We start from the raw sequence: 24,515 nt of genomic DNA on the forward strand, positions 1-24,515 counted from the left end.
ATGTGTTGTTTGATATGTGTATAAACAATTGAATAAAGATGTTTGATCTGTGCATAACTTATGTATGTGCTTGATTGCTTGATGAATCTGTTTGATCCGCTGTTTGTATATGGCTATGTAAATTCAGTATTATTCACTAGTGCATAATGATTATTACAAATGATTCCAAACTACAACCATTTGTATTAATCTCATATCATAGAAGACTCTAGACTAGAGTCATATAGTGATGAGCCCACGACTTCTTTCGGATACGATCAATACCACCAATAATCCGCAAATCATACAAGGTCCAATTAGATAAAGAAGCTTTTGGATCATCAACATTGAAGCTCCACCAAATCGACTTATCATATTACCTACGGAAGATGGGCACCCCCGCATCAAGTGGTATCAGAGCTTTGGTTACCCGTTAGGTAATCTGAGTTCTCCCCTTTGTTTAGTTTTGTTCCACTACCTAGAGTCTAGAAAATTGCCCCACAAAAAGATTTAAATAATAGTTATTCCGTTGTCCAAACCACTTTGTGCCCTTTGCAACTTTGTTTTCAGTTTTCACGCTGTTGAGTTTGAGTCCATCGTCGATGTCTTTGTTGCTGGTCAAGTCATCATGTCCTATTTTTCTAGCGTCAAGTCCTTGTTTGTTATAGCTGAGTAGTCACTCCGACCACTTACTCGGGTTCTGACTAGTCACTCCGACCACCCACTCATGGTCCGACCATCTAGTCATCGTAACCACCCACTCAGGTTCCGACCAGTCACTCTAACCACCCACTCGGGGTCCGACCATCAAGTCACCGCAACCACTTAGTCGGGGTCGCCCACCTTCTCGGATCCGACCACCATAGCCGAAACAGAGGTAGCCAAAGTTCAGAGAGAGAGAGAGAGAGAGAGAGAGTATCCTTTTATTACCTTTATACCCCAGCTCTCCGGAAAAAGTTTGTGACCCGCGTACCTCACTGGTCTTAGAAAAGGCATTAGAAGAGTTTTGAGTTTGTGTCACATTCGCAAAAAAAGAAGAAGCAAAGAGCTTAAAAAAGAGAGAGAGAGTTCAAAAAAAAATTAGTGTGCATTGCGAATTTTGTTCCATTGTGTTTGTGTCTGTTATAGTTTTTTTGGCTTGTTTGAGCTAGTTCAGGAACGTGTTCGGGCTAACAACTGTGATGAGTATTATGGACTCTTATTCCACTTTGCTAATCTGATTTCAATTATTTCTATTCCTTGCTACTAAATACTGCATGTCCAAGTTACACCTTCTCTCGTTCAGAACAGTTTCTTCTCTTGCAAGTACCTCACTCACACCCAATAAGGTATCACGAACCAACCACTGATTGTGCTTACTGCTGTGATTGGTAAGAACACTTGTAAAAGTGTGGTAAGACGCTTGAGAGTATGTGACTCCACTTCACTTTCCACCACCTAGTAGTCAATATGGATAATATCTTTTGTTATCTTCTGTCTGCTACTAACTATGGTAGATGAAATATCGGATGCAAAAGAGTGTATTTTGAGGGAAGAGCTCACAATGTTATTGGATGATCATCGAGAAACTATTAATGACGACATTGACAAGAAGCTTACGGGAACCAATACCGCATTGCAGTGACTCAATGAAAGCATTGCAATGCTCAATATATGCTTTGATCGATTGGTTAATCCGCCATCGAACAATGGTCGAGTGGATCCACATGGTGCTGCTCATGAACAAGAGGAGTTCGTCACGGATGATGAAATTTTGAGGCAAGAACGTGACGCCTTTGATGAACGGCAAAGGAACCGATTGAACTTGAACCGTCAATGTATTAGAGGTAATAATTTTCAGCAACATAACCCACGTATTAATGATGATCTATTTGCTAAGGTTAAGTTTATTATACCATATTTTGAGGGTGCTTATGATGCTGAAATATATTTAGATTGGGAGGTGACGGTAGAACAGAAGTTTAATACTCATTTAGTTCCTGAAGTGCATAGAGTTAGACAAGCCACTAGTGAATTTAAAATTTTTGCAATCATCTGGTGGAATATGGTATGCATTGATGGATTAGCACATACTACATGGAATGCTTTAAAGGTTGCTATGCGTAACCGATTTGTTTCACCTTCTTTTAAACGTGATTTGCTAAGAAATTGCAGTGCTTAAATCAAGGTGATAGTTCTGTAGAAGAGTATTATGAGGAGCTGCAAATTAGTATGCTGCATTGCAATATTATTGAGGATGAAGAGGCCGCAATTGCACGCTTTTTTGGACGGTTAAGGTGTGAAATTTAGGACGTAGTCAATTACAAAGAATATGATAGTATTCCTAAGTTGTTCCAACTTGCATGTTTGGTAAAAAAAAATTGCAGGGACGACAACAAAGACCAAGGAACAATTTTGGAAGCTCGCCTACTTCAAAATCAATGCCAAGTCAAGACAAAACAACCCTATGTTCAGCTTCACGGTCTGCTGCCCCCTTCTCGAGTAGGGCTCGTTCAGCAGTACCCTCGACACCATTACACGCTCCAGAGGTAAGTAAATCCGCTAGTGTGCAAGCTCCAGCGAAGAGCTCTTCTTCGATTGCTTCGAGTGGTCGCATGACTGGGATTACTTGTCATCGATGTAAGGGAATAGGCCATGTCATGAAGGATTGCCCAAGTCAGAGAGCGTACATTGCAACAAAGGATAGTGGATATGTAAGTGTTAGTGATGTTGAGGATGAATATGCTCTTGCAGCTAACCTTGCAGGTGAAGAGGATGAACACGAGATGGATATCGACCATAGGGAAGAATTTGGTGCTGCTTTCACGGAGAATTATAGGACTCTCATTGTGTAGCGAGTGTTAAACACTCAAATGGAGCAAGCGGAACAGCTACAATGCCACAATCTAATTCAGATGTTCCTCGTAGTCAAAGATTACTGTGTTCGCGTCTTTATTGATGGAAGGAGCTGCAACAATTTGGAGTTTGTGGATGTTTTTTCAGCTGAAGTACCCCCGGGATTACCACCAATTCGAGGAATAGAACATCAAATTGATTTGATTCCGGGAGCAACTTTGCCAAACCATGCTGCATATAAGACCAACCGGAAGAAACTAAGGAAATTTAGCGACAAGTTCAATACCTTTTGGATCACGGGCGGGTACGTACGAGCAAGCCTTAGTCCTTGTGTTGTTCTTGTTCTTTTGGTTCCTAAGAAAGACGGTAGTTGGCGTATGTGTGTTGATTGTAGAGTCATCAACAGTATTACTATAAGATATCATCATCCTATTTCTAGGCTAGATGACATGCTTGATGAGTAGAGTGGTTCTATAATTTTCACTAAAATTGACTTGCGAAGTGGTTACCGCTAGATTAGAATGAAACTTGAAGATGAATGAAAAAACGCATTTAAAACTAAGTTTGACTTGTATGAGTGGTTAGTAATGTCTTTTGGGTTAACTAATGCACATAGTACTTTCATGCGATTGTTGAACGAAGTTTTACGTGCTTTCATTGGAAGATTTGTGGTGGTATACTTTGACGATATCTTGATTTATAGCAAGTCACATGAGTCACATTTTGATCATCTACGTGCTGTTTTTAATGCTTTGAGAGATGCATGTTTGTTTGGTAACCTCGTAAAGTACATCTTTTGCACGTATCGAGTCTCTTTTCTTGGCTATGTTGTTACTTTATACGGAATATAAGTGGATGAAGCAAAAATTGAAGCTAAGAGCTGGCCAACCCCTAATACTGTTATTCAAGTGAGAAGCTCTCATGGTCTTGTGGGTTTATATCGGTACTTTGTACGGGATTTTAGTACCATTGTTGCCCCATTGAATGAATTGATGAAGAAAGGAGTGGTTTTCAAATGGAGACCTACACGAGAAAAAACATTCAAGTTGTTTAAAGAAAAACTTACGCATGCTCCTTTACTTAACTCCCTGATTTTGGTAAGACCTTTGAGCTAGAGTGTGATGCTAGCGGAATTAGAATTGGAGGTGTGTTAATTCAAGAAGGTAAATCTGTTGCTTATTTCAAGTGGGCCAAATCTGAATTATAAAGAATTGTATGCTTTAGTTCGTGTGCTTGAAACTTGGCAGCATTATATGTGACCCAAAGAATTTGTTATACATTCTGATCATGAATCGCTGAAACATATTAGGAGTCAAGCTAAATTGAATAAACGACATGCTAAATGAGTCAAATTTATTAAGTCTTTTTCATATGTCATAAAACATAAGAAAGGAATAGACAATGTGATTGTTGATGTGCTTTCTAAGCGTTATACCATGTTATCTCAATTTGATCATAAGATTTTTGGTTTAGAGACTATTAAGGATTTATATGCTGTTGATTTAGACTTTAAAGAAGTGCTTGAACATTGTAAAGAAGGGAAAATATGGAATAAATATGTGCTGAATGAAGGATTGCTCTATCGTGCTAACAAGCTATGCATTGTAGTTAGCTTTATTCGTCTTTTGTTGTTATAGGAGGTGCATGGAGGAGGATTGATGGCATATTTTATAGCGAGAAAGACTGAAGATGTGCTGGCTGTCCATTTCTTTTGGCCAAAGATGAGACGTGACGTCAAGCGCTACGTGTTACGTTGTACCACTTGCAACAAAGCTAAGTCTCAATTAAATCCACATGGTCTTTATATGACTTTTCCTGTTCCTAGTGCACCATGAGAGGATAATTTTATGGGTTTTATTTTAGGACTACCTAGGACAATGAGGGAGATGGATAGCATATTTGTAGTTATGGATAGATTTTTAAAATAGAACATTTTATACTTTGTTATAAGAGCGATGATGCTACAAACATAGCTGATTTATTTTTTTTGGAAAATCGTTTGACTACATGGAGTGCCTAATACTATCATCTCAGATCGTGACACAAAGCTTTTAAGTCACCTTTGGAGATCACTTTGGAATAAATTAGGAACGAAGCTGTTATTTTCTATTACATGGTCAAATAGAGGTCAGAAGCCTCGGGAGAAGAAGAGCTTGAGTCGAGGACGACTCCAATCCAAGAGGGGGCGAATGATGAGCCCATGGCTCCTTTGGATACGATCAATGCCGCTAATAATTCTCAAATCATACAAGATCCAATTACAAGAGCACGTGCACGACAATTAGACCACCAGTTGAAATCGTTTCTCGTGTTCATGCTTCATTAGATGGATTACTACTAAATTCTTGTGATATTTTATTACTTAAGAACGTGGGAGAAGCACCACAACCTTTCCCGGATGTCACCCCTCGAAGGACAAGTCCACTCGGACTCGAGGCTGAGATCTAGTCATGGTCGTGGTTGAAATCGTGATCATGGTCGAGTCTTAGGACAACACGTCAGTAAAATATGTATAACTCTCTCATACAAAATCTATTTTAGGTGATCTTATACATTCTGGAAAGCTTATGATGAGCCATTTCAAATGGATATGAGCTAGACCAAATATTCCTTATAGTTTAGTCAGAGTTAAGTAAATAATGTGCTACATAACCGTTTTGGACCTAGTTGGGTCCTGTAATCGTGTCAGGATCGGAGTCTAGATTGTGTACGCCTCTTTTCACGGCTACACAACCCTAGGTCGAACTCCTCATGCCCCCTTATAAATATACAGTAGTCATCACGGTTTAGACCCGGATTTAGCTTAGATTATTCTATTTAAGACAGTTTCATCGTTTATCGGTTTGTTGAACCCCAACTCGAGTACTTCATTGGTAATCAGCAAAATTCAGATTGCATCTACCTGTTCTTGCTTGTGTTCTTGATTCGCTAATAGGAAAAGTCTTATTGGCGAGGTCAACCGTGTCTTGACACAATTGATATGCACGGAGTAGTACTGTAGTGGTTGTGAGGGTTCTTGATCAGTTTTGATCGGAGCCTTTTGGATCATCAACATCGAAGCTCCACCTAATCAACTTATCATAATAACTATGGAAGATCGGGCATCCCCGCATCGTATATACTATTCTATAATCACAGACGGCTCAAATATGGAACGGTCTACGCTAATTGAATAGTCCAGACAACTCCAGTTTGGAGCCATTTGGACTATTCGATTAGTACATATGGTTCCATACTGAAGCTGTATGTGATTATAGAATAGTCCAGACGACTTCAGTCTAGACATGTTTGTACAAATTTGATTTGTACAAACTCTTTGCTACAGACGATTCAAAAAAGCGTCCCGCATGGGGATTCTGAACCGTATGTATAAAGGTTTTTGTAGCAGTGATGTGTGGTTCATGTGTATTAACCATTGTGGATTGCATGTTTATGTTACTAATAATATTTTGGTTAATTAGTTTTAATCACTCATTGTTGTACTGTTAAGTGCAAGAAAATGTATTTCTTGGGAATATGAACTCGATAAGTATATATGTCATTGCTCATTGATTCATGTTGACTCTAGTTACAATATTACTATCGCAAGTGCACATGTTGTCTGTAGCCTTTCACCTAAAGTATTCTAAGGTTATCGTATTCATAAGGATCAACAAGTAAACTTAGTCGGGTGCAAGTACTATGTCTAACATAGTAATTCTATACATGGACATATTTGCATAGTTAATGAATTAAGTAATTATGCAGTGGTGATAAAGCATATGTGAATTAGATATGAATAGGTAGATCATCATGCCTTAGCTAGAAACATGTAAAGCATGATCTCGATAGCTACTAGTTGCGATTCTTAGCTAGAAAGATGTTACTGCATGTTACAAGTAAAACATCCTTAAATCCATTATTTCCCTCGATTATCACATACTAAGCCATCATACGCTCACCTGAGTCCCTGTCACATAGCAGGTTAACCGTGCTTGAGTCGTTTGCGGTAGTAATATTATGCACGTAACTAGTCTCAACAAGCTTTTCTAGCGCTGTTGCCCCGGATTGGCAACATGAACCTATTGAGTGTTTTTGCTTTGTTCTCACTAGATTAGTTTTGTTTCTTCTAAATTACAGATATATCCTATTTTTGACCAACATAAACAGGAATGCACACACCAATATCCAATAAGCCCTCTAACTGTTTGGACGATCCAGAATTCCTATTGGGGCAAACCAGAACTCAACATAGATACGTTGCTCAGCTACTGCATTAGGTGCCACAATGACACCACCAGAAGATTGACTGAGAAGGACGCTAAGCCATCTACGTCTGAGGGTCCAAACACGTGAAATCTCCTCAAGATATACTTTGGAGATAAGTCCAAATCTCTGGCAATTTGATTCCATCTTTATGCTTTTGTAATATCTCCTTCAGTGGATCTTGGTAGCTTTTGAAAGCGCAAGGGGAAAGACCCCCGGCCTTGGATGGATCAAGAGGGCCTCTTTGAAGATAGTGCAACACAACACCAGGCCTAGTTTTGCGTGACAACACCATGGGATGGGCCCACATGGGTCCTTCTTGTTTCCTGCTTCATCTATAGTTAGGTCTAGTTGTGCTTGATTTCATCGTCTTTTCTATTGATTTTGCAATTCATACCAAAATGACAATATATACGAAAACGGTCAATGCTAGTAGCAATAATTAATATTGATGATGAATTGTCATTAATATATTAAGAGAGTTTGACGTTGGAATGATAAAATAATTGGCGTCAACAATTCATAAACTAGTTACTTGGTCCCTTGGGAGCAAGTGAATGCAGCATGGAAATATGCCTATGCTTATCATATATGGACTAACACAATGCATCCAAACGTCACTAAGAACATAATTGCCATGCACGCCATATATCCTTTCTCAAAACATCATATAGAAAATAGCCATCTCAAACTTCATAATCTCTTTCATTTTGATGTCTCCTTTTCATGATGTCTCAAAACATCATCAACAAAATGCTTGGGCAAAATACGGCACCCTAAACAAAAAAAGGCTAACAAAGTTACAAACTTGTTAAATATTGACTGTATTATTGTGTTTCATAGAGCTCAAATAGTTCAAAGAGACAAAATCCACACATAATTATCCATTTGCAAACAATAAAAGGAAACATGAGCAATATTTTAAAAATGAAGATGTGGTGCCCTAGAACATATCCACATGACGACCCAAAAGTGCATATTAAATGAGCTTAGTGGACCCCAAAATGCATAACCATCCAATATATTAAAGGAACAACAAAATTAACATGCTGGTTAATTTTGACAACAAAATGCACATGCACAGGAGAGGAGCGTGCATGTTGTAGGTGGAAGGAATTACAGAAAGATTGATCGGGATAAAGGGGTCAACAAGGAATTGAGTTCATCTGGATTGACGAAGAAGTTAACTGAGGGTGGTGTAACCTATCTAATTGGTTTTTTGTTTGGGGGTGCCATAAGAGTTATGGAAGTAGTTTCACCAAAATATATGCATGGTTTGAAGAAATTAGGAGCTCATTAGACTTGAAGAAGATGCATTGATGGCTTCAAAGTTACACCAAATTTGAATAGTACATATTAAACCATAAGAAAATATTTAGAGAGCATCACGAATCATAAAAAAATATTTAGAGAAAATCACAGCTCTTTAAATAAACAAACCATAATTTATAGGATCAATATAAGGAACGCCATATATTCTAAATCCACTTTTTTAAGTAAAATGTATTCTAAAACCATTTCTAAATCCATACTACAAAATCTTGGGTTTTATGAAATTAACTGTATGCTATGATTTTGATGTGGCACGTGAACAAAGACCCTATGATTCCGAAGAGCGAGAAAGGGAGCTCGAGCCGGGGTCACCCACGGCACACACGACACATAAGCCAAGAGGTCGCCGCCGCCGCCGCCGCCGCAGCAGCAGCAGCAGTCCAGCAACTTCGCTGCCGTCGCCGCCCCAGCCGTAGCACCGGTTCCCCTCCAGCCGCCAGAGACCATGTCGAGCGGCCTGGACATGTCCCTGGACGACCTCATCAAGCAGTCCAAGTCCAGGCCCAAAGCCAACCCCGCCTCCTCGTCGGGGCCCGTCCGGCGAGCGCCGCCAGCCGCCCGCACCGCGCCCTACCCGCCGGCCGCCCCCAAGGTACGCCTCGCGCGCCCTCCTTGCCCCGGGCTCTGGGCCCTTCCATCCGTGAGAAAGCCCTAACACAGCCGCCGGCCGGTACCCACCCCTCCCGTCCAGGCCCGCGCCGCTAACGGCAACTCGCCCTATGGGATATACGCCGAGCATGTCGCAGCCATGGCCGCCGCTGCGCCGCCTCCGGCCGCTGCGAGGGCGCTCCAGACGGGGACGAAGTTGCACATCTCCAACCTCGATGCTGGCGTCACCGTCGAGGACGTGCAGGTGCTACCCGTTCTCGTTGTTGCTTCGCAATTCAGTGAACAATTAGTAATAGGTTCATTATTAGGTGCAATTTGAAGGACACGGGCTCCCTGTTTTTGTAATTATTGGAGGTACATACGCTGTACTTCCCTGTGAATGATTTTGACGTACTAATTTGAGTCACTACCATAGTCTTGTTTGACGATTTTATCAGACTTAGCTGTTCTTTATAGTATGTTCGTCTTAACATTCAATGGAGAAATGACACCATAATAAATTTCTAGTTATTGGGCAATGATAGATGTTCTTAAGCTTGTTACTATGCAAAGTGGTGTTGACTCTGAAGATTTGATTACGGAAGAAGAGAGATGAAAGGGAACATGCAAGGGAGAGAAGAGGGGAATCTGAAATGAACTTTCTCGTTTTTTCCCTGATGTCCTGGCCCATAAAGACCTGAATGTTTCCTCGCAGTTGGGCAGTTCTACACTTCACGCCTGTCTGCACCCTTTGAGTATGATACTAGCCCTCTCATTATCAAATCGAAATGGATGTTGAACGAATGAAAGTTAGTCGTATACTTTTATGCAGATCACGAGGTGGGAAGTGTTGATAAATTGTATTTAAGAATTCTTATTTTGGTAAAGATTTAGTAAGAGCATTTTTTTTTTGTGCCTGAAGCTTTCCCCTTCTGATGTTACACAAATCATTTTAACAATATTACTCAGGTCCTCTTTGAAGAACAGGCTTTGATAGTTTCCTGATTTAATGGAGCTACGGATCCTGTACGTCCACATGAAAGATTATTGCCGTCCTGATTATTGGCAATAAATGAGTTGTGTATATAAGCTTAGACTTTAAGCCTTAGTTTCTTAAGGGAACACAAACTTAATTGGTATATGATGGAATGGATCTATGGGTGAAAGATTTTTGTCACACCAACTGTTGGCAATACTGCAATATACGATTCCTTTTATTGAAGAATATAGTCTCTGTAGTCCATAGCTACGTGACCAAGTTGCAATATTGATTCTAATGTTGATGATATGCACAAAATTTTAATAGTTTTTGGCCATAGCTTTTTGTTGTAGATAGGGATAGTCTTTCCTCTTAATTGATTAGCGATAAACTGATCAAAGAAATGGTAGTTTCCTGTAAAAAAATCCTAGGGTCGTTCAGATCTTTGATCAGTACTATATTTTAACCTTCTAAATACGTACATTAGTCACATGAATATAGCACAGGTAGGTTCCTCACAAATATACTTTCAGAATGTCATGTTTTTGTAACTTTTGCAAATATAATTGTTATCTTGTGATAAAAATTGATGATTCAAGTCCGCATCTTGGAGAAGCAATACCAAAGTCTTTGTTTTTTCTTCTGAGCAAATAACCTCAATTGATGTGATTGCAGCTGATGGATTATGTTGTTCTGTTGCATCAGGAACTCTTCTTGGAGGTTGGTGAGCTCAAGTGTTATTCGGTTAACTATGACAAGGATGGGAAATCCATGGTAGTTTGTTGCCTGTACTCTTGCTTTCACTAGTATCAGCATTTGCTCACTGTGGACTTCTTTGGCCCTTCTTTTTTCTGGTTAGGGAACTGCAGAAGTTGTCTTTGCAAGGAAAGTGGATGCTTTGGATGCTATCAAGAGATACAATGGTGTCCTACTTGATGGGAAGCCAATGGTGATAGAGCTAATTGGAAACAACGCCGAGCCAATCCCCATGGTGCCATTAATCCACAACCGCCCTTTGCAGAACTACAGTGAAATTCATAACAGGTTGGTTCTATCAATTTCTTTCTATTATCCATCAGCTAAACCGTTTTAATTGCTCTTTCTGTGGTTTAAGTTGGGAGTGCAAAAACTAGTATGAGATAATCCTTTAACCCATAAAAGAGTTTATTTTTAACTTAATGGCAGGAGCTCTGCCAAATCACATTAGAAGAATTGAAGAAAAGACTTTAGCGGTACCTATTTTGTTTTACACCTGGAGTGTGGGACCAATTTATGAGGTCATCATTTAGTTTCAGTGAAAGTCTGCCCCTGCTTCCAGTTCTAGAGCTGTTCAGGTTGTCCGACGGCAGCTGCAAGTTTCATTTGCAAACACTATAGTTGTCCACTAGAAATGGTATAGTACTATGGTGGCTGCCTGTAATATACCTTGTCTTTATAGTTCGTCATGTTCAGACAGTGCCATATTTAGACAAATGCTTAAAGTTGTTCATGTTTATGCACATGGCTCTAATTGTGCGACTTGTTAGTAGGGGACTTCAATCCACAGTGAAGTGTCAATGTTGTGACATATCTTAGATCTGTTGTGAAGGATATGGGAGGACAAGTAAACACAGGAAATCTTTTTGTTGCATTTGAGGATCAATGAACAGAACTGAAAAGAAAATGTGTTGCACAACCTTAGAGTTAACTAAATACTTCTCGGTAACAACCCATCAATTGGTCCTGCCCATCCATGATACTTTATAGAGCATATATTCGCATGCATCACCAATAGTATTACAAGGCATACACATCAAGCATTAATAGCATTTTTGTTACGTTGTTTGCAGTGTGCCTCAAAGAGCTGGCCAGAGAAGAGGAACATCTCAAGGCAATGGTCGTTTCGGAAACAGTAGTCAAAGCAGTGGTGGCCGTGGACAGGGGAAATCCCGAGGGCATGATCGAAATCGTGTGCAAGTATCTGCTGCAGATCTTGATGCTGAACTGGACAAGTATCACTCAGAGGCAGTGAAAGAGAAATGAAGCTCTGATGTTCTATTTATACAGTGGGGTGGTGCTGAGACAGTGTGGCATTTTGGGTTAGAAACTGTCAAGTTGTTGCTTTGCTAATGTTTTATGCTAGAATTTTTTGCTGTTAGTGTCAGAACCATTCAGATACCATGTTCCAGGATCATGGTGCGTGGGGTTGGAACATTGAATGTTCAGTTAATGCTCCTTGTGGTATCAAATGCTTTTATTGTCCAATCCAGTATGTAAGTTGTGGTGCATATTTCTAAAGGGAGGATTCCTTATTTGCCACTGGAAAAGTTCCTCAATCCTGGATGGGCCCACATTTCATAGTCACAGACGATGGCAGCTTTGGGATTGGGGACATTTGCAATGGCACGTGAAGAATTCCACGAAAATCTATTCATGATAGTTGCAGCCTCAGATGAAACCATCGATGAACAAATTGTTTGTGTTGCATGTTCTATTTGCCAAGTTTTACTTGCCCATTGGAGACACGAGCCAAACATAAGTTCAAGTCCTAAACTCGGTCTTGAATCCTTGTGTTCTGTTCTATTTGCAGTGTCTTACAATTGTGTCTTGAATGTTTATGCTCTGTTCTATTTTCTGAGCCTTAATTCAATTTGATCTCGATTCTCTGCATGCCTCAATTCCTCCTCCGTATTAAAGGATCTTAGAGAATAATTCAGTTTCTCATCTTATCTATATAAATCAGCTTCGGCCAGTATAGGAGTATCTAGCAAACATATGCTGGATATATAGTAGCATCTGGGAATTGAGAAAGCACATTTAATTCCTGCCCTTGATTGTGTCCACTAAGCATGCGAGACAACCATAAAATGAGAATTTCAAAACTCTAATACTACATCTGTTCCCTTTTACTTGTTGATATCGATACGGTCTTCAACAAACACGTTTGAACATTATTTCTGATAACTATTTTTTGATAAAAGTTGATAAAAATTAGATGATGTTAAAATATTTTTCGTGATAAATTCACTATTACCATTTCATATGTTAAATCCTAATAGTTTTGTGTATAATAGTGATCAAAGTTTCTAAAATTTAAATACACGTATTCTAAAACGATATCTATTTGAGAACGAAAATAGTAACACATAGCGATAACAAACTCTATTCACTCCATAACTTATGACCTATCTATGACACGTGACTCCTATCACTAGCTCACATAACGTGTTTGTGAACGAACACGTATATGGGGCTCCTCACTTCGTGCCTCCCGTCGGACCAAACGACGGACGCCGATGCGCCCAGGGTGCTGTTCACCGGCGCCAGCGAGCCGGAGACCCGTACCGTGAAGCTCAGCGTCTTGTTGTCCGCGCTGAACGCCAACTCGTCGGGAGTGACGGTGACCTTGATACCCGGCGCCGAGGTAACCTTGGCGTGGTACACCGAGTCGGTCGGCCCGACGTTGGTCACCGTCCGGGGGAACTCCGCGGCGAAGCCCACGCCGTAGTTGAGGACGGGCACGGCGATGGAGGGGTAGTTGAGGTCGCCGACGGCGCCCGTGTCTGCTGGGCACTTGGTGCCAGCCTTGCCAGTCATGGTCGCCAGCTGGGTCTTGTTGTAGCCCTGTGCGCAGAGGAAGCCGATGTAGTCGCCCTCGGAGGCGTCATACACGAGCCCTGGGTACCGAGCGCGGAGCGGGTTCACCTGCCCGGCGCCGTACGCGAGCTCGGCCTCCGGCGCACCGGAGGTCACCGGAGTCGCCGTGGTGACGAGCGCGGACATGACGGCGGCGGGGGACCAGTCCGGGTGGACGGACTTGACGTACGCCGCGACGCCGCTGACGTGTGGGCACGCCATGGACGTGCCCGAGATGATGTTGTACGGGACTCGCCGGCCGTCGATCTCGGCGCCAGACACCGACGCCTGCCCCGACCACGCCGCCAGGATGTCAACTCCCGGAGCGCTTATGTCCGGCTGCACACACGCATTCACCATTCAATCTCCAACAAAATACAGAGCACGTCAACAGAAATCTGCACAGATCTTAAAATGTATAATACATGATTCGGAACCCACCTTGAGGATGCCAAATGTGATCCGATTCGGGCCGCGAGACGAGAAGCTCGCAACGCTCGGCGCCGCCGCATCCATCACCGTCGCGCTGTTCATCACGGTGGCCATGGGAAGCCTGCAAGACGACGACGTGCAGTAGCACGGTCAGAGCAATCGTTCACAGAAATCCAGTTGAACACAAGGTAGTAATGGACGTTGCTATGGCTGGCCGACCTTGTTTTGGTGCTATTGTAGTAGGCGAGGATATAGTCGTACTGCTTCTCCGGGACGAGTATGGTGGGGACGGCGTACGAGAAGGCGATGTCGTCATTGTCGCCGTCGAGGCTGGCCACGATGGCCCCGTCGGCGCCCGATCCGTGGATGGCGCGCTCAGTGGCCCTATCGCCGCACAGGAGGACCGCTCCCTTGTACCGTTTGCCGCCCAGCTCCTCCTCGCCGCACTTGCCGGGGTCCACGAGGAGTGACCGCTTCCCGAGGTTAGGGAAGACGGTGATGGCGTTCCCCTGTGTCATAGTTTGGTCAAGCTGATCGATCACTTCCGGTCCTTGGTCATGGGGTAACGATGTGTGATCATGATGAGCATTAACTAGTACTTACCACGATGCGCTTGCCGTTGCCGAGGACGAGCTCACTGATGATCTTGCGGTCGGTGCTGGTAGCCGCGACGACGATCGTGTTGGCTTGATCTCCCAGCGCCCGTCGCCGGAGAAGATCAACCACCCCTCTGGAACTCTAGAGAACGCACGCACACACACTTGAACGAATGAACGCGGAGTGTTTTTGGTGCTGTCCAACTGACCAGCGTTTTCTGTGTTTAGCTAACAAACTTATACACGAAATTACAAGACTCAAACGTGTGGCAATCATCCACGACGCAGCGATCTTCTCGCCTCCGTAGTAGTCGCATTATCCCACGACTTGGAGACCAGGCCACCACTTCCACCTAGCCTATGATGCAACGGAAAAATAGCAAAGCCGGTGCATGCACTTATGCAGCAACGGTCTGTACGTGACGCGCTCAACGTGCTATCATTGAGCCCTTTATTCTAGCTAAAACATGCAGAGAGCCGAGCTTGGATTATCTAACAATCTCCCCCTAATTCATGCTCGGTTCTTACCTCAACTTGACGACTCCAATTCTGTCACGAAGCTCACAAAATCTTGCACGCCCAAGTGACTTCGTCAGAATATCAGCAAACTGCTCCTGTGTCTTCACGTAGTCCAGGCATATCCTCCCTTCCTCCACACATTTTCGGATGAAATGAAACTTAGTATCAATGTGTTTACTCCTGTCATGAAGTACGGGATTCTTGCTCAGAGCTATCGCTGACTGGTTATCCATCTTCAGAATAGGTTGCTGGGCGTTGGTACCTGCAATGTCGCCCAGCAATCTGTTGAGCCACACAGCTTGGCATGCTCCTGCTGCCCCTGCTATGTACTCAGCCTCACATGTTGACAGGGCTATGGTTTTCTGCTTCTGAGACTGCCATGAGATCACCATCTGCCCCAGGAAGAAAATCACCCCTGTAGTACTTTTCCTCTCATCTACATCTCCCCCATAGTCACTATCAGAATACCCTGTAATCCTGTTATTTCCCTTTTTGAACTTGGGGTAGACAAGGCCATAGTCCACTGTTCCTGCAATGTATCGCAGCAAGTGCTTGACAGCAGCAAGATGTTCTTGCCTAGGCTTCTCCATGAACCTGCTAACATATCCCACAGCATAAGTGATGTCTGGCCTTGTATGAACCAAGTACCTCAAACTGCCCACCAAGCTTCGGTACATCTTTGCATCAACTTCTTCTGTTGTGCTCCTGGTGGATAGCTGAAGCCGAACCTCCATTGGCGTACTGCAGGAGTTGCAGTTCTGCAACCCTGCCTTCTCAAGAAGCTTCCTTGCATATGCAGCTTGACAAAGTGAGATGGAGTTGTTCCCTTGCTTCACCTCAATCCCCAGATAAAACGAGAGAAGACCAAGATTACTCATACGAAAAGTTTGCTGCATCTCTTCCTTGAAAGCTTCTATTGCCACTGGATTAGCACCTGTGATAATAAGATCATCAACATAGACCCCAACCACTACTCGTGCTTCTCCAATGCCCCTGGTATACATCCCATGCTCGCTGATGCACCTTGTGAACCCCATGTCCTGCAGACTGCCATCAAGTTTCACGTTCCATGCCCGCGGCGCTTGACGCAGCCCATACAGTGCCTTCTTCAGCTTCAGTACCTTAGCTTCGTGTCCAGCAGCAATGAAACCCGGCGGCTGCTGAACATACACCTCCTCTTTGAGTTCCCCATTCAGGAAAGCCGATTTGACATCCATGTGATGCACTAACCATCCCTCTTGAGCTGCCACTGCTAGCAACATCCGAATTGACTCCATCCTTGCAACTGGAGCGAATACTTCATCGAAATCCACTCCCTGCTGCTGCACATAACCCTTTGCAACAAGACGTGCCTTGTGCTTGACAATGTTCCCAGCTTCATCACGCTTTAACTTGAACACCCATTTCAAACCGATTGGTTTATGACCTCGAGGGAGACTCACCAGTGTCCAAGTCTCGTTCTGCTCGATGGAGGCCATCTCCTCCCTCATCGCCTTGACCCAGCTCTGCTCATGTTTTGCTTCCTCGAATGTGGCCGGTTCCCCTTCACCTACAGCCACCATGAGCTCACCATGTACTGCTCCCTGTTCAGCTTCTCCCAGCAAAGCAGCTCCTCTGCTCAGGATATTGTCCAGTGTCCTGAACCGCAGAGTCGCTCCTTCGTCATGATCGTCGTCGAGGTCAAGGCTTTGGCTTGGTGGAGACGCGAACTCCACCCCTGGCACTGCGGGTTCAGGGTCGCCGCCCTGTTCAGCCTGCAGTGGCGTGCGCGCGCCACTGGATGCGCCTGGCATCGCTGGCGCATTCCCGGCCGCACTAGGCGTCCTGGACACCGCGTGTGGCGCGGCCTCAGCAGCAGGCGTCGCTGGTGTCGCGCCTGGTGTGTAGACGTACTCATACTCGACGACGAACGGATCATCGTCATCGCCCGTGCTGCTCCCGGCGCCATTCTCCTTCCAGTTCCAGGCACGCCCTTCCTCGAACACGACATCCCTCGAGACGTGCACGCGATTCGTCGCCGGGTTGTAGAGTCGGTATGCCTTCGTGCCCAGCTCGTACCCGATGAGCACCATTGGCGTGCTTCTGTCGTCGAGCTTCCGCAGGTGGCCGCCTGCCACCTTGACATGTGCAACACAGCCAAAAGTGCGGAAGAAGTGAACAGCGGGCTTGTGACCATACCAGGCTTCATACGGCGTCTTGTCTTCCAGAGCTTTGGTCGGTGCCCGATTGAGGACGAACACCGCCATTGTCACAGCTTCTCCCCAGAACCGCCCTGGAACGCCCATCGCCTTGAGCATGCACCGTGCCATCCCCAGCACGGTTTGGTTCCGCCGTTCAACCACCCCGTTCTGTTGTGGCGTATATGGCGCGGTGAGGTGGCGCTGGATCCCCTGGCCGGCGCAGTAGTTGCCGAACTCCCGTGCCGTGAACTCACCGCCGCGGTCGGTGCGCAATGTCCCCAGCTTGTGCCCGACCTCCGCTTCTGCCCTTGCCTGGAGACGGATGATCGCAGCAGTAGCTTCGTCCTTCGTGGCCAGGAGCACCACCCACATGAACCTGCTCATGTCATCGACAACGAGCAGGAACGTCTTCTTGCCGCCCGGCGTCGGTGGCGAAACCGGTCCACACAAATCAGCGTGGACCAGCTCCAGCTGCCGCGTCGCCCGGTACTTGCTCGCCGCCGGGAACGGGTGGCGACGCTGCTTGCCGATGAGGCAGCCATCGCAGACCTGATCGACTTGCTCGATCCGCGGCATCCCGCGCACCATCTCCCCCTTCGACAGCCTCTGTAGTCCCTGGAAGCCAAGGTGGCCATACCGCGCATGCCACCGCCACGCCGTCTCCCCCGCACACGCAGCCAGGCACACTGGCTTGTCAACTTCGGCGTTGAGGACGTAGAGCCGGTTCGCCCCGCGCCGCACAACTGCCACGAGTCGCCGCCGTGGATCCCAGATCTTCAGCGCCCCATCCTCAATCACGATCTTGTACCGCTCCTCCTCCAGTTGGCCCAGGCTGATGATGTTCGCCGTCAGCCTGGGAATGTGGTACACGCCCGTCAGCTTCTGGTGCTCCCCGGTCTTGCACTTGAATAGCACGGTGCCGCGCCCCTCGATCCCCACCGTGGACCCATCTCCGAACCGGACAGAGCCATGGACGCCGCCGTCGAGCTCCGCGAAGGCCGACCGGGCACCAGTCATGTGATTGGTGGCGCCCGAGTCGAGGATCCATCGCGTAGTGGCACCGTCGCTTCTCTCTCCGAGCTGGACGAAGAGGTTGCTCTCGTCGAGGTGGATCGCCGCCGCCGCCGCCGCTGGACGGATTGGGGAGGAAACGGCATTGACTTCCTCCACGACCGCCGCTACCAGGAGTGTATGGGCCTCCTGGTCTTCCTCTACTTGGGCTGTGTGGGCCTGCCCATCACGACGGCGTTTTGGGCACTCCTTGGCCCAATGCCCCCTGGTGCCGCAGTAGCGACACTCGTCGCGCGCGACGTCGCGGTTGCCGCCGCGTGCAACGCCGTCCCCACTGCGCGCGCCACCGTCGCCCTTCTTCTGCCAGCCACCACGGCCAGTCTTGTCACGGCCACCGCTGCGACCGCGCTGCTGGCCTCCCCATGGACTGCTCGAGCTCCCCGACCCCTTGTCGGTGTTGAGTTGCAGCCGCTTGGACAGCCGCGCCACGAGCTCGTCCTCCGTGAGGTTGAGCTGCGGGACGCCGGCGCCGCTGCCCGTGAGCCCGTATCTCTCCTCCGCGGCCTTGAGGCGCCCGACCAGCTCCTCGATCGGAACCTCCCCCAACTCCAGGAGCGTCTCAATCGCCATGGCGATCTGGTGGAAGTGCTTTGGCAGGGCCTGCAAGAACTTGCGTACCACCACCGGTTCCTCGATGTCGTCGCCGAGGGTGCGCAACTGCTGCACCACCTTGTTGATCCGCACGGAGAAATCGTCGATCGACTCACCATCCTTGAAGGACAGAGAATCGAACTCCTTGCGGAGCGTGTGCGCCTTGGCCACGCGCACCCTCTCGACACCGAGGTTCGCCGTCTTGAGATCTTCCCAAGCCGCCCGCGCGCTGGTCTTGTTCGCCATGACTTCCAGCATCTCCTCAGGTACCGCCTTGCAGATGGCCTCAAGTGCCATCTGATCTTCGTCCTCCTCAGGGTCGCCTAGGTTCACGGCGTCCCAAAGGTTGCGCGCCTTGAGCATGACACGCATCATCGCCGACCACGCGCCGTAGTTCGTCTTGGTGAGCGTCGGCCACTTGGCGCTCCCGACGTCCTTGACGCGGCGCTCCACCGTGCGCTCGATGACGACCGTGCCGTCGCGCTGCTGCGGGCGCCCTCGACGCCGCGGCGGCGAAGGCGACTGCCGCCGACTCCCCGCTGGCGTGTTCGACCTCCCACCGGAGTTGGCCAGCGATGACATCGCGTCCCGGGTCCGTAACCGCTCTGGTACCACTTGTTGGCTTGATCTCCCAGCGCCCGTCGCCGGAGAAGATCAACCACCCCTCTGGAACTCTAGAGAACGCACGCACACACACTTGAACGAATGAACGCGGAGTGTTTTTGGTGCTGTCCAACTGACCAGCGTTTTCTGTGTTTAGCTAACAAACTTATACACGAAATTACAAGACTCAAACGTGTGGCAATCATCCACGACGCAGCGATCTTCTCGCCTCCGTAGTAGTCGCATTATCCCACGACTTGGAGACCAGGCCACCACTTCCACCTAGCCTATGATGCAACGGAAAAATAGCAAAGCCGGTGCATGCACTTATGCAGCAACGGTCTGTACGTGACGCGCTCAACGTGCTATCATTGAGCCCTTTATTCTAGCTAAAACATGCAGAGAGCCGAGCTTGGATTATCTAACAGATCGTCCACGGCGAGACGTTGCTGATAGTGCCCAGCCCTGGCCCGTCGTTGCCGCCGGAGACGGAGGTGACGATACCGTGCCTCATGGCGTGGAAAGCGCCGATGGCCAGATAGTCGGAGGAGTAATCGACTGCAATCATGCCGCCCAGGGACACCGAGAGCACGTCAACGCCGTCGGCGATGGCGTCGTCGAACGCGGCTAGTATGTCCTCCGACGAGCACCCGTCATCCCAGCACACCTTGTAGATGGCCAGCCTCGCGCCAGGCACCGCGCCGCGGGCGGTGCCGGCGGCGAGGCCCCCCAGGCTCGCGCCTGGCACCGCACGGCCCGCGGCCGTCGAAGCCGTGTGCGTGCCGTGGCCCTCCAAGTCTAGCGGCGACCAGGTCGTGTTGCCGTCCTTGTACGCCCGTGCTCCGATGATTTTGCTGCAACAAAGAAGATAGAATTTTCAGACTGAAGTCACTCCTTGACGAGTCGATCAGATAATGGTATGATTTCGCATGGACACAACACAATGCACCTACTTGTTGCAGGAGGTGAAGTTCTTGGAGCAGACGCCCTTCCACTTGGCGGGCGGCGGCGGGAGTCCCTCGTCGCTGAAGGAGTCGGACTCCGGCCAGATGCCGGTGTCGATCATGCCGATGATGACGTCGTTCTCGAACGGCAGCCTCGTTGGATCGTTCTGCTGCGGCAAGCCCAGGAAGTCCCATGACCTCGTCGTCTGAGGCCTGTACACCACCTTCTCGTGGATGGACAGAACGCCATCCTTGCCTGTCAGTTCAATTCAACACGAGCAATACCCTAGGACTTCAGATTACCTGAGGTACAACATGTACAAGTGGCACGAATCTCGAAACATCCAAATGCATAGTTCCATAGATTGGATCTAAGAAGAGAAATACGAAACCATTTCGTCGTCTAGGAACAGTATTTACCGGCGAGCTTGTTCTTCTCCTCCTCGGTGAGCCTAGCCGCGAAGCCGTGCAGACTCCTCGAGTAGTGGTAGACGACTCTGTCTGGCGCACTGGAACTGCATGCACGCATCACAAATTACAGATCGATCAATAGATAGTGCACATGCTACATGTACGCTTGGCATGCATTCATGCACCGACCTGCCGTCTAGCACGTCGCTTAGCAGGTCGTGATGGAACGACGCTACTGACGCGCCGGCGTGCAGCTCCGACAGCTCCGCCGCCGCCGGCTGCCTCTCCGTGAACACGATGTAGACCTGAACACACGCACGCACGCACGAACTCAGATCAGATAGCCATTGATCGAACATGCAACAAACAAGCACACGCGCGCGCGCGCGACTGACCTTGGTGTCAACGCCGTCGCTGGCAGCCTTGTCGGGCCTTGCTCCGTCGAGCGTGTGGATGGCGTAGGCATGGGAGAAGAAGACGCTGAGAGCGGCCAGAAGCAGAAGCGAGGTCCTGGCCATGGCGATGGATTATGCGAGATCAGATAGGTTCGTACTTGATGTTGGACGTACCTCATGGTCCCATATTTATAGTACTCGGCTTGGCGCGCAGATAAGCTTGGAGATCCGAATCGTATCTCAACAACTACGTGAAGTCGTTGTGATTTGTGCTCATGCGAATATCTTGTTTTCGCCGGTACTACAGTAATGAAAACACAAACATATATTAGACGTGTGGCTGTGTCATGCGAATATCAATCATTAACTTAAGATATATAGATATGGTTGTGTCATGAGAGTGTCGCCAAATGAACACGTTAGGAGATTTGATTTTAGATAGGATTCAAAAATGAAGGAGATTATCATTTCTAATTTACCTTCTAATTTCTTTCTTTATTTCATTAGTAAAACAAATCCAATATCCATAGATGGTAATGAGGTGAGGAGGCTGAAGGACGTGAGTAGATGATAAATGTGAATAAATTATTCAAATTTTAGTGATTTTTATTAGATAGAAGATGTGATGTAGTAACTAACTCGTATTTTATATAGGGATTTTCTATCGATTAGATTTTTTTTGCAGCATTTATTTGTCATATGCATGTCGCTGCGTGAGCATCGTTTCATGTTTGATATATTTCTACCTAATCCAATATATATGACCGAGCTATAGGTATTGATTTCCATGGCGGCTTAATTTGCTCACTACGATAGAACACCCTATATATAGTGCTCAATCAGTGCCAGTTCAATAGTAATCGGTACTATTGACATATCAGTGCCGGTTGTTAAACTCCCGCGCGCGAACAATCACTGAGGAGTTAAGAACCAGCACTGATAGTGTCTATCAGTGCCAGTTCCATATACCAACCGACACTGATACGCTGCTCCAGTATAAAGCCCACCTTCTCCCCCAAGCACAACTAAAGCCGTCGCAAGCCGACCAGAACAGCATGGATCACTATTTTTATCATCTCTACGGTTGGAGGATTCATGATTTGGAGGAGTCAAGTGCTCTAAGGTTAATAAGATGATCTATATTTCTTTTTTAGATAGATTTACTTGGTAAATTGCTCTAGAGTTGATGGTTGGTGTTGTTCTATGGTTATGGATTTAGAGATGCAATTGAGATCTAATTTAGAAAAAAAATTGCAACTTTGTCATTGTTAGATGTATAGAGATGATCTACATTTGATTCTTAGCTCGATTTAGTTTCTATATTGCTCTAGATTTGAATTTAGGTGGTTGTTCCTTAGTGTTGAATTTTGGAATGAGTAAGAGCTATAAATTTACGTTAGTACAACTATTTGTGATTATACACAAAAGAGATAGTGCAAAGAACATATTTTAATAAGTATTGTGCGGATATGCTTCTTTAATAAAAAAAACTTTAACATTGACAAGTAATTGTGGCAATATTAATCCATCTACGTCCTAAAATGACATAAGTATATATATATATATATATATATATATATATATATATATATATATATATATATATATATATATATATATATATATATATATATATATATATATATATATATATATATATATATATATATATATATGCAGTTTGGGAACGAAGACCTTATGTCTAGCACATGTGTCACAGAATGTTTTTTTTAAGGACTCATCACACAAGCATTAGAAGAGCTCCCCTGTAATATTAATTGAATTAGGGCTTATTCAATGCATATATATACTTATCAATCTCATACAAATTGCTTAATTACCATCTAAGTGGTGAAAAGTAATACTATTTTTGGCCCTGTTTGGAACAAATGAATCTATATTAAGAATTTCACAAGAAGTCCATGTGTGTGGGTATGTGTGTACATATGTATGACTTGAGGCTAAAAAAACTACAAGAGAGAAGACGATGTGTATTATAATCATGTTGCACTTTGCTACGTCTTTTTTGTTCCATGGAAGTCTATAGATGTTGCATTTTTTTTGTTCCATGGAAGTCTATAGATGCTGCAGCTTTAGGTTTTAGACCACATTTCTTGTAGTAGATGTTGAGTGAGTGCCTGTACTTTCAGCTTGACAGATATATCCAGAGACTGAATTTGCTTTTACCAATCAACTTGAATCGTCTGTTCTGAGTAAACAAAAGTCAAATGCACCTTAAGAGTTAAGACACAAAAAACATAGTACATGTTTAATTTTGTTGTTTTCCCCTGCCGTGTAAATCTATGGCTGTGTCCACCTTTTATTTGCAGTTTGTCATACCAAACATATCTTCGTATATTATATTTGTTTTTGTCAATTCTCATCACCGAGTTCTCTTTGTTCTTAAACCAATTGCATAATAGCACCTACTCTTTCTTGACTGCTTCCTGCCTTTTTCCATCCTGGAGAAGTTTGCTAGGTTTTCTAGAAGCAGCCATAGTTTACTAACCTAGCCAAGTAGATTGTCATCTTTGCAGGACACTACATCTACCAGTTTTTTTTTCTGATTGGTAGTGAACACATGGTGCTGGGAACGAGCTCATGTGATGAATAGACTATACAGATGGATTTAGTTATGCTATTTTGTTTGAGAAAGGATGCAAATGCAATAGCAGGTGTACTTCTGAGATAAATTGATAGACTTGTGTTATGAATTATAGACTTGTGACCAGGATAATGTGAAATAAATGATACATGTAAATATTGTCTTATATTTTTAAAGTCTTGAATTTAAATAATAATCCAATAGATTTCCTCTGTTCATTAATCAACATAGTGAATTTAACACAATTGATAGAATATTGTGTTGTAAGGATGGCACGTCCACCCACAGGTCGCAATCGGACATGGCAGCCTTTGGAAGGCGAGTCCGCTGACTCGGCCCAAGTACCAGAAGGAGATGTGCCCTCAAATAGGGACCAATCAGGATGCGAGGTAATTCAATGAATTTGTTATAGATTTTGAAATGTTTAATGAATTATAAGTTAAATGCGTTTAATTATAATAATTTGCAGATTGACCGGTCATAGATGTACAAGGATCAAGGGCCAGAGTTCTTTGTTGGCGTTGAGGATTTTTTGAGGGCTATCGCAGTGTACATGAAGCCAAAAAGGAAGCGTGCCGATCACTATATATCTTGT

At 45.4% G+C, this 24,515-nt stretch overlaps 2 protein-coding genes across 2 annotated transcripts; one reads left to right on the forward strand and one right to left on the reverse strand.

Annotated features, from left to right (window-relative positions):
- The first annotated feature begins 8,647 nt into the window (after positions 1–8,647).
- On the forward strand, positions 8,648–12,227 carry LOC133893322 (THO complex subunit 4A-like). The gene is made up of 5 exons (XM_062334319.1): positions 8,648–8,983; positions 9,083–9,244; positions 10,664–10,732; positions 10,818–11,002; positions 11,788–12,227. The coding sequence occupies exons 1-5, from the start codon at positions 8,837–8,839 to the stop codon at positions 11,978–11,980; spliced, it is 756 nt and encodes a 251-aa protein (XP_062190303.1). The 5' UTR covers positions 8,648–8,836; the 3' UTR covers positions 11,981–12,227.
- A 926-nt stretch (positions 12,228–13,153) lies between these two features.
- LOC133892210 (subtilisin-like protease SBT4.9) lies at positions 13,154–21,438 on the reverse strand. The gene is made up of 9 exons (XM_062332914.1): positions 21,316–21,438; positions 21,110–21,225; positions 20,930–21,024; positions 20,519–20,765; positions 19,992–20,419; positions 14,609–14,691; positions 14,225–14,514; positions 14,015–14,126; positions 13,154–13,912 (listed from the first exon to the last, which is right to left on the reverse strand). The coding sequence occupies exons 1-9, from the start codon at positions 21,436–21,438 to the stop codon at positions 13,154–13,156; spliced, it is 2,253 nt and encodes a 750-aa protein (XP_062188898.1).
- Between the last annotated feature and the right edge of the window lie 3,077 nt (positions 21,439–24,515).

This window comes from Phragmites australis, chromosome 15 (assembly GCF_958298935.1).
Source record: "Phragmites australis chromosome 15, lpPhrAust1.1, whole genome shotgun sequence".
NCBI classification, from domain to species: Eukaryota; Viridiplantae; Streptophyta; class Magnoliopsida; order Poales; family Poaceae; genus Phragmites; species Phragmites australis.

What these genes read in the sequence shown, in the direction of transcription:
- LOC133893322 (XM_062334319.1), top strand. Translation starts at nt 8,837, where the DNA reads ATGTCGAGCGGCCTGGACATGTCCCTGGACGACCTCATCAAGCAGTCC. An exon ending in TCACCGTCGAGGACGTGCAG is followed by an intron (nt 9,245 to 10,663) that starts GTGCTACCCGTT and finishes CTGTTGCATCAG; the next exon opens with GAACTCTTCTTGGAGGTTGG. An exon ending in ACAAGGATGGGAAATCCATG is followed by an intron (nt 10,733 to 10,817) that starts GTAGTTTGTTGC and finishes TTTTCTGGTTAG; the next exon opens with GGAACTGCAGAAGTTGTCTT.
- LOC133892210 (XM_062332914.1), bottom strand. Translation starts at nt 21,438, where the DNA reads ATGGCCAGGACCTCGCTTCTGCTTCTGGCCGCTCTCAGCGTCTTCTTC. An exon ending in GGAGAAGAACAAGCTCGCCG is followed by an intron (nt 20,766 to 20,929) that starts GTAAATACTGTT and finishes TTGAACTGACAG; the next exon opens with GCAAGGATGGCGTTCTGTCC. An exon ending in TCACATTTGGCATCCTCAAG is followed by an intron (nt 13,913 to 14,014) that starts GTGGGTTCCGAA and finishes GCGTGTGTGCAG; the next exon opens with CCGGACATAAGCGCTCCGGG.